Source organism: Heliangelus exortis, chromosome 5 (genome assembly GCF_036169615.1).
Source record: "Heliangelus exortis chromosome 5, bHelExo1.hap1, whole genome shotgun sequence".
Lineage (NCBI taxonomy): Eukaryota > Metazoa > Chordata > Aves > Apodiformes > Trochilidae > Heliangelus > Heliangelus exortis.
In genome coordinates, this window is record NC_092426.1 from 11892027 (window position 1) to 11902344 (window position 10318).

General features: G+C 40.4%; 1 protein-coding gene across 2 annotated transcripts; it reads left to right on the forward strand.

Moving 5' to 3' along the window:
• The first annotated feature begins 376 nt into the window (after positions 1–376).
• On the forward strand, positions 377–10062 carry SLC25A29 (solute carrier family 25 member 29). 2 transcript variants are annotated; one of them, XM_071745592.1, is made up of 5 exons: positions 437–548; positions 2109–2152; positions 3307–4254; positions 6930–7013; positions 7709–10062. In XM_071745592.1, exon 5 carries the CDS (start codon positions 7742–7744, stop codon positions 8450–8452), a length of 711 nt encoding a protein of 236 aa, XP_071601693.1. In that variant the 5' UTR covers positions 437–548; positions 2109–2152; positions 3307–4254; positions 6930–7013; positions 7709–7741; the 3' UTR covers positions 8453–10062. The 2 variants fall into 2 exon arrangements, with proteins under 2 accessions (XP_071601692.1, XP_071601693.1); XM_071745591.1 differs by lacking the exon at positions 3307–4254 and having other exon boundaries at positions 377–548.
• Positions 10063–10318: the final 256 nt, after the last annotated feature.

Below are 10318 nucleotides of genomic sequence, written 5' to 3' on the forward strand. Positions count from 1 at the left end.
TTCCAGCCACCAGTGCCCAGGGATTCCTCACCCAGAAAGCAAAATGCCCCCGGACAGCTTCCCTGAAGCACCCAAACCCACTCGGGGGCTAATGATGCTCCGCAGGAGGGGTGCTCTGACCCTGCCCCCAGTCACCACCTCCTCAGCCTCCAGAACGTCTTTCTGTCTTTATTTCTGATTAATTATCCAGATATAGCTGCAAAGGGAAGGGGTTGGGGGGGGCGGAGCCGCGGTTCCCGTCACACCACACCCCCCCGCAACCTCAGTACTCCCATCCCCGTCCCGCCCTTTGCCCGGAGCCGCCCGGCGCAGCCGCCAGTGGCTGTGGGCGATGGGGGGGAGTTGCCCCGTTGCCCGCCCCCTCGGTGGCTCGGCCCGGCCCCTCGCCGGTGCGGGGGAAGCGGAGGGGGGGGCAAGCGGTAGAAAGGGCGGGCGGCCGAGCGGGGAGGTGGCATTTGCGCGGAGCAGCATCGCGTAAAAGGGCTGGGCCCCGCCGGGGACGGAGGGTGCCAGCATGGCTCTGGATTTCCTGGCGGGATGCGTCGGCGGTGAGGACCGATAAATAAAATAATTAGCTGGGGGAGAAAAAAAGAAAAAAAAAAAAAAAGGACAAGAAAAAAGGGAGGAGGGGATTAAAAAGGAAAAATTAAAAAAAAAAAAAAAAAGGGAAAGGAGAAAAAAGGGGGAAGGAGATAAAAGGATGGAAAAAAAATAGAACGTTTTTTAAAAAGCGGAAAAAGGGTGGGGGGGGGAAGTGTAAGAAGAGATGCGGGAGTGAGCTGGGCACAGCGCTTTTATTTTGGGGGCGGAAAACAGCGCTGGGCACCGGGGGCGATGAGCGCGGCCGCCCCACGGCAGGTTGGGGGCCCAGAGAAAGGTCTCGGGGGTCCCTGTGCTGGGGAGGGTGCCGGCTGCCCCTTCCCGAGGCGCTGGGAAGAGGGGTGGTGAGGAGGAAGGGCTCCCGGTGTTAGCGAATGGGCAGTAGCCGGCTCGGGGACCCTCTGACCTGAAAACATCACTTAGGCTTCTGCGTGAGGAGGAGGAGAGAATACGTATGCCCGTCTTGCTCTTCCCTGTGTATCTGCTTATGGCCGCTATTTTTAGCATTTGTTAAACTGTGTTCAGGAGATTTACTCTCGCGTCTTTTCAGTTATTTGCGTCTGCTGTTCTCCGCGTCAACCTCGGAAAGAGGGTTTTGTTGCCGTTTTGTGGGCGTTTTGTTTTGGTTTTTTTTTCCCAGCTTCTCTGATATCCTCCTAGTGACCCTTGCCTTGCCGGGAATCCCTCGTGGTCAGTTCTTTTCATGCTGAGCACAGCGCACCATGGCTATTTTTGTCACCTGGACTATCTTGCCACTCACTGTGCTGTCCTCAACCAACTGCTACTAGTCCATCCTAGAGTGGGATTTGTATTTCTGCTACATCATCGGGGGGAGAGGGAGAGACATTAGCTTTCTGCAAATGTGAGAAAGCCATAAATGGATTGAACTACCAGTTTTGGTTCACAGAAACAGGGAGACAGGATTCTGGCTTCAGCTACTATTTGTGGTTTTCAGTGCAAAATGCCTGTATTCAGATTAAACAGTGTAACTATTAGGCCTGCATGTAAATGCTAAAAAGGTCTTTACTAGAATAAAGCAAAACTTGCATAGTCCCTCTGCAGGTGCTACCATCACATCTTGAAGGCTGTAGGCAGAGAGCAGGGATTTTTTTTTTTTCCTTCCTTTAGCGAAGCTTCCATGTTTTCTGTGCCTCCTCAGAGTGGCAGGTACATTAAATACTTTGCTTCAGAGGAAATCCACAATATGAGACCACTGGACTTGCCTTAGGCTGGTGCCAGGAATCACTGCTGAGCATCCCATATGGCATGCTTTGTAGTCAGACAATTCAACCTCTTTCTGAGGCTCTGAAGCTTGACTGTAGCATAAAGGCACCTAGTACAGGCCTGAAGGACTGAACTATAGATCTCTTACCTTCTCTGTTGATAGGATGTTCTTTACCTGGCCTACAATTAACGCTGTGCACTTATACCTTGAGCTGGTGCTTGTGGTACTGTAGCTCCAGACCCAGGAAGAAAATTGAGTCATAACCAAGGTATTTTTGTTTCAGGTGCTGCTGGAGTGCTGGTAGGACACCCATTTGACACTGTTAAGGTGGGTTGATTATGAAATACCTTTGTCTCCAAGTAAAAAAAGAAGCTTTTCCCAGGAGTGTGGGAGGAAAAAACATCCCCAGACACTGTAGGAGCATAAATCTGTGCTGGAAAGCTTGGATCGAGCCTCTTCAACCACTGTTTATAGATTTGCAGTCTTCAGCTCTTCAGAAGATAAAAAATTCTTTGTATGTATGATTCAGCCCAATAACATGACAAATGTTGGCCTGAACTGCAAGTTTGTCGGTGCAGTAAAAACGCTGTATTTGAAAAGACAATATCTTATATTTAACTTAATTTTGTTCTAAGCTTGCTTCCCTGCAGCTGTTCATCACTAACTGATAAAACTGCCTCTCCCTGCAAAACAGGAAGGAGTATGTTTGTATGTAACTCAAACATACTTTGTGACTGGGATGAAAATTTGTTTTGTTTCTCCCTCAAGCTCTGCTACCTACTCCTCAAGTCATTAAAATTTGTTACACTTGCCAAGGGATATACCTGGATAAAAATCCACCAAATGAAACTTGTCTGGGGACTTTTTCTTCCCTTTAGTTATCATAATACATTTTTATAACTTTCAAAGTTAAAATTGACTTCCTGATAGTTGCTCAGCTGTATGTATTATGCATACTAAGGGTAGCTAAGACCTACAAGGATAAGATTTGAAATCTCCTGGAGGGTCCTTAAGTCCTGACTCCCAGGGCTCCAAGCCCATTTTTCAGAATGGTTTGACAACTTCAGTCTCCTCTTGTCAGCCTCATTCAAAGTCTTGCAATGGAAGAAGAGGGGATGCCAGTATATTCCCTGCTAAATTAATATGCCAGATCACTTGACTGCAGCAGACAGCATGCCACCCACTAGAGCTATATTTGGAATACCTCTACCTTGCTGAATTTAGATATGCAAAAAGCTGAGATAGTGTTACTGAGGTCACCACCATATTCTGTATTCTAGCACATGGTTAATTTAACACAGATTTTCCAAGATAGCAGATATAAGTCCCTGACCAGTCAAGTGCAAGCTGCTCAAATTGTAAAAACTGTGTGTTTCTCACAGTATGGTGAATTTGACTGTTAAGTAATTGGGCTGAATTCTAGCATCAATTTTTGGGAATGGTATTATCCAGACTTGTACATTTTTATTTTTTTTTTACAGTGGTACAGGCCCAGCTGTCTCTTTCTCTCCCCTCATCCTGCCAAGTTTTACATGCTTAATTTAAAGTGATGGGTCATTTCACTGAAGCCAAATAAACAGATAAAATGCTACGCCCAGACTAAATTTAAGAATGTCTAGGGTTTGTTTTTTTGTTTTTGTTTTGTTTTTAAGTGGATCATCTTGTAGTGCATGAAACTAAACATTTAAGTGTCTGCAAAATCTGGGCTCCCATGCTAGTTCAAGCAAACCTATTAATCTGAAATAGATGTTTGCTTTAGAAAAAGGATGTTGCTTTACAATAGAACAAATAGTTTGTTTCTGGATGGCTTTAAGTGTTTTATGAAATCCAGTATGGCACACGGTATTTTCATATGCATTAGAAGGTGGTATAAGCATTTACCTATCAGAGAAAATACTGATGTTTTAGTTATTAGTCACCACTGCATGTGGGAAAACTAACACTATAACCTGTCTTAAAAAAAAAAAAAAAAAAAAAAAAAGGCATTGCATAACTTGTTTTATATGTGTTAAGAATTAAACCTTTTTCTAATTTTGCAATGTTTAAAAAGCTAGCCGGTAGCCACCTTAGACTGTAAATTTTTAATTTAACTGAGCAATGGGAAAGGTGCTTAGATAAGCTAGAATTTCACTTCTGTCTTAGCTTTTAAGTTCTTTTTTTTGGCCAGTGATCAGGTTTCACAAAGCGGGGAGGGGGATGTGGGACACACAGGGAAAGATTAAGGTGGTGAAGTCATCCTGCGAAACCCAGAGCTGAGCTGATCTCAGAACGGGCAAACTCCTTATCCCTGGTTTGTTGATGTAATGTATAAAATTGCTTTTTTGCTTTTAACTGCCTTTACTTTTTGAGCTAGGGGCTGTCTTCATTAACAGCAAAAGTGTTACTTTGTTGTAGATGACAGATAAGCCTCATCACGGGAGAGTTACCTAGTAAGTATAGCCCAGGTGAACACTTCTGTTTCTCTCAAGTCTTAATTTATTCCCAAATGTATTAGTTCAAATAAAGATCTAAAAGACTTATGAAGCTTTTTTCCTTTTTAGTTTTAAACCACTATGTCCCTCTTCTACAGCTATGACATGGAGGGAGTGGGGTTTAAAGAGCCCTCTTGGGGTTTTTTTTGGTTTTTTTTTTTTTTGGTTTTTTTTGTTTTGTTTTGTTTTTGTTTGTTTTGTTTTGTTTGTTTTTTGGGTTTTTTTGGTTTTTTGTTTTTTCAATTTTTAAATGTAAAGTCTTATTCTGACCCTTCTTTCTGGTATGCATTTCTGGCTGTACACACTTCCACAGAGAGAGGCTCTAAAGCAGAGTCTCAGGAACACTGTTTTTGAGATCTCATCCAGTAGATATCTTTGGAGAACATTTTCATTGCTCAAACACATCTAAATTTGTTATTTTGCACATTGACTGTTTGGACTGGTTTTGGGGTGTGGCGGGTGGGGTTTTTTTGCTTAGCCTTGTGTACCTTTATGCAATTCTTCAGTGATGGGAAATCAGTATGTTACTATTCGACCTGAAACCTCAGTAAACTGGTTTCAAATAAGAATAAAGCAAGAATATTGGGCAGTTAATCAAATACAGAGTTGAATTTTGCACATGATCCATCCTTCCTGTAGTTTCACACACAAAATCACTTCTTGAATACAGCATTAAAAAATAAATCAAGAAATAAAGTTCAACATGCATTTGTTGCCTTACCTGGCAATTTGCCAACGCAGGTACCCCTCTGCGGTCACTGCTGTGCTCAAATGAAAGAGCTGTTTTATCATCCTAGACCTGGAGCGTCAGTAGTCTCTGATGGTATCCTACAACAAGACTTAATTGGTTAATATTTCACTAATTACTTTGACAAAAATAGTGGGAACTGTATGCCACTAGGAAATTTGACCTATACACAGAATACGACTAAACCTAAACCAATAAAAACAAGCATATAGAAAAGTTAAAAGCGAGAAGGCTCCTAAGTTGCAATTCTCCCAAAGCCGATACATCTGAAAGCCCCCTGATTTCACAGATGGGGTTTGAAACAGCAGCAGTAACTTATAAATGGAGTAAAACCTTAATTTTGTGTAATTCTGACAGCTTGCTAGGATTTATGACTTGCTTGTCTGGCTGCTTCTTGAGCAGTTTTAACAGTTTGCCTGCTTCCCCAACCTCACTTTGAGTAACAAAGGATTAATTTTCTTAGAATCCTACTATTAGCCTACTTTTAACTCACGTTTTAAATCCCTGCTACATCTTGGAAGTTGAGATGATCTCAGCCTCACAGCCTGGATAGCTTACACTAAAAAGATATGGAAAACAAAAGTTTTTACTTATAAAATATAAAATGACATGTTGTAGAAATAAATACAAAACCCACTGAAACCATAATTTTTTTTGCCTAATCTGAAAATAGAATTTTGACAAACCACCTCGTGGGTCTTTTATTGTTGTTGTGGTGGTGTTTTTGTTGCCTTAGGGAAATCTGGGATAAAAAGATTTTACAGTCAGGAATATCTGATTGATATTAGATATAGTATAGACTTGGCAACTTTTCCTTTTGTTCAGAGTTAAGCGGTTTTTTTGCCCTGGAGTTGCAGCAGAAGCATGAAGTGACTGATAAGCATCCTTTCTGAGGAACATTGCAGCCCTTCATGCTGGAGATCAAAGACAGATTTTTAGCTTCCCCAGCCCACTGAAATTTATTGAGGTTATTGCTGTGCAGGATTTGGCATGAACTAGGTAGCTTTGAGGCATTTTTTTTTTGTTAATTTGAAACGTATTGAGGAAAAAATAGCAGGAAATACTGAAATACATTTTCCCATTAAATGATAAGAAAAACATCTGGGCAATTGGCCTGTCTCCTAATTTCAGCATTTACAATAACTTCTATCTGCCCAGCAGATACAAGTTTCAGTTTTGGAAACGTTAACTGATTTACTCACATAAAAGGTTTGAAACAGCCACATCCTCACAAATTGCTTGCATTTAGCAAAATTAAAAACAAACAAACAGCCAACGAAAAAACCAATACAAACAAATTTAACAGGACAAGAGGCTTTTTATTCTTTACTTATGCAAAATAAGACATATTAAGAGTCTCTTAGCAGCAACCCTCTGGAAAAAGTCAGATCTCAGTGAACCGTCCCAAGTCTGGTTGTCAGAATCACTAGGGAAGGGGAAGTGTTGAAAGTTTCCATCCTTTTACAATTACCCTTATTTCATCCTTGACTTGTAAATAAATTTTTATAAAATTGTATCAGATTTGCACAGATAGTCTTTAGCGTGAACAGAAGTATTCTTGGCAGCGAAAGAAAGTACTTACTGTAGCCAGTAATTAAAAACTTCAACTTGAAATTCTAGATAAATGTACCCTCTTGTACTTTCACAATGTTTTTCTAATATTCACAAGAAGTTCATCGTCCTCCCTTCATATTTTCACCCCTCAAAATTAATTCAAAACACAGAATATTTTAAATTATATTGCCACATGTGGCAGGCATTCCAGTGTCCAGCCTGTGCTCCTGCCTATACATTGCTATAGAAAATCTCCATATGTACAAGACATTAGTTTACCAATTAGGCTGATCTTGACATACGAATTAGTGTCTTATGCAACTTTTTATAGGTTCGTCTACAAGTTCAAAATGTAGAGAAACCTCTCTACCGTGGGACCTTCCATTGCTTTCAGTCCATCATAAAGCAAGAATCTGTAAGTACAAAAATATTGCTTTGCATATTCTGTATCTTCACATGTTTTGCATCTTTATATCTTTTGTATTGGAAGGGTGGGAAAGCTGTTAAAAACAACCTATCCAAATGGAAGATTCAGAGAAAAGCATGCTCTGAGCTCCCCCTGAGCACAGGGCAGATATTGTAGCCAGAAGCTTTCCATAAACTTTGTGAAGTTCATGAAGTTGGAAGTTGATATTTTGAAGCTAACTTGTAAAATAAGATGATTTACTTGGATACCTAATTTTCTGAGAATCCAAGCAGTCTGTGTGAGCAATGAGGGGAAAAAAAAAAAAAAAAAAAAAAAAAGCAGTGTTCTGCTTGCTTTTAGTTTTGGGTTGTTTTTTTTTATAGCTTTACCATCATACCTCAAAGGGAGGTTTTTAGGCTTTTATCTACTTAAAGTATAAAATCTACCAGAACATTTCTCTCTGCATGATATAAGATTATTTTTTTAATGCATTCAACTATATATTTATACTTCTAAAAACATCTAGATGATTATGTCCTAAGCAGCAAAGAAATTATTATTACAAAGCTTATTATTACAAACAGCTACTGATCTTCTGGCTGCTGTTAGTTAAGGTAGAAGGGAGAGCCAGAAAGGCCATGTTCTGCGGTTTCAGGAGGTTATTAACACCACCATTAAAAAGGGTTTTTCCTTCCTTCCACTAGGCTTTTGGACTCTATAAAGGTATTGGGTCACCAATGATGGGACTTACCTTCATTAATGCACTTGTGTTTGGTGTACAAGGAAACACACTTCGAGCTCTTGGAAAAGACACTCCTTTAAACCAGTTCCTTGCAGGGTCAGCAGCAGGGGCTATCCAGTGTGTCATCTGCTGTCCCATGGAGCTGGCAAAGACGAGAATGCAGCTTCAAGGAACAGGTGAATACAAACAAAAAACAAAGAACTACAAAAATTCTCTGGATTGTTTGATCAAAATCTATCAAAAGGAAGGGCTGAGGGGTGTCAACAGGGGCATGGTCTCTACGTTCATAAGAGAGACTCCAAGCTTTGGCTTTTACTTCCTGACCTATGACTGCATGACCAGGTACTTGGGCTGTGAAGCCGAAGACAGTTATGTTATTCCCAAACTGCTGTTTTCTGGGGGGATGTCAGGAATCGTGTCCTGGATCTCAACCTATCCTGCAGATGTGATCAAATCCCGGCTCCAGGCTGACGGAGTCGGAGGCGTTACACAGTACAATGGCATTTTAGACTGCATCAGAAAGAGTTACCATGAAGAAGGCTGGAGGGTGTTCACCAGAGGTCTTACTTCTACACTTCTCCGTGCTTTTCCTGTCAATGCAGCTACCTTTGCTACTGTCACCGTGTTCCTAATGTATATGAAGTCAGAAGACAACATTCGTGATTGTGAACCAGGTCCAGTAATCCAGCAGCCTTCCAGTTTGTGAACCTTATCTGTTTGCTCTCCTGATCCAACACCTGGCTGGTTGGGTTTTTTAAAATGTAAAACAACTTGACCCGCACAAGTGATGTAAAATTATGCTATCTGTATAAAGAATTCCTAAATGTGTCAAATTAGGATTCCATTTCATTACTTGTATAAACAGCATATTGCCTTATTAAGGACTTCATATCTAGTAGTATCCAAGTAAGATGATGGGGACCTGCCTTTAGAAAGTACTGTACAGTTAATATTGTGGCTCCAGAAGAGGATCTGGAGGATATCGAAGCACCAGAAATCAGGTTTTCTTCCACCCGTGTTCTGAATGACTGAGCTGAGTTGAACATAGTGTGTTTTCAGGAAAGAAAGGGTCTTTTTGTATGTAGAAGGAGTAAGTATAATCCTCTAAGATGAAGTAGTAGAAGGATATTGAATGTTGGAGACATTTTGCAGGTAACCCTGAACTGTTCAAGACATGGACTAGCATTCAGCTTGCCATGTGTTTTAATTTTCCTCTGCTTTTATATGTCAGTGGTTTTAGTAGCATCTTTGTTCATACTAGCTTGCAAAAAAAAAAAAGAAAAAAAAAAAAAAAAAAAAAAAAATTCTTAAGTTACTCCCTTACCTTTCAGCTTTGAATAAGTATCTTAAGCACAAACAAAGCTAGCATCTACACTCATATACACTTGTTCCTTTAAATTCCAAGACTTGTAAAGGCTTAGGGAAACTCAAAGCTAGTAAGATTGATGTTACTTGCCTTCACTTCTTGTTTGATGGGTGCAGATTGTATTGACTAGGTTCAGCTCAGGTAGACTGATCTCTGAAGTTAATGCAACTTTGTGCCCTTTCTCCCAGCATGCCCCATAGCAGCCAGTGATGTACCGAAGTCAAAGTCCTACCTGTGGTATTGCACAAAATGTTTGTGGGTGCAATGTTAGCTTAGCAGCTTGAAGTACTGTAGGAACACATACATATTCAAAACTGGAGGTTTCATACCTGTTCAGCCCATAGGGGTGGTGAAATGGTTGGTGTACAATACGCTTGCATTATGAATTTACACAATACTGATTTTTATGTATTTAGTTACAGTGCTATTGGTAAGAAGAATGAAAAGGTTTTTGGAGAATTTTCTTGTTACGTTAATTTAGTGCAAGAGGAACTGCATTAGTTGAAGAGCTATAAATAGCTATTTGAGATACAAAATAAGAACTACACATATTTGGCACGAATAGCCATGAAGAAGCAGTCTATGTGTGTGAGGAAATATAAATAAATATTCTAAAATATATCAAAGTATTTCAGTAAGTACAACTTGTTACACTTTCGGTTGGGACAAGTGCAATATGTGCTTAATTTATATGAATTTTCTAAAAAAATTATTTCATAGCAGTTTGCACTGTAACAGAATATGCTGGAGAAACCTGTAAAACTGGTATGTCTTTTTATACCTTGGAGGTATGTTGGATGTTTTAGTGCCTACTTGCACTGAGATTCAAATTGAATGTTAAATCTGTCTACGAAGCTGCATATGCACAACACCTCACAGCAAAGACCATTTACACCTTTGTACAGTAGTTATTGTATATGAAACTGAGGGAATAAATTTTTAAAAAATTTTGACTGGTTCTTGTGTTTTCCTCAGCTGCTTCTTTGCATCAGATCTGTTTGCAAGAGGGTGGGGTTTCTGGCTTTTGCCTGAAGAAACCTGTTCCTCATCCGCCTTCCATGCACCAGCAGGAAGGGCAGTGCCTTGTTCTGGCTTACAGTGTATCAGGTTGTTGAAGCAAAGAAGGGAATGTGCTTGAACTCGTGTCTTCAGCGAGTACCTCACTTGAAAATACTGAAGGTACTGAGAACAATCCTGCTGTTAGAG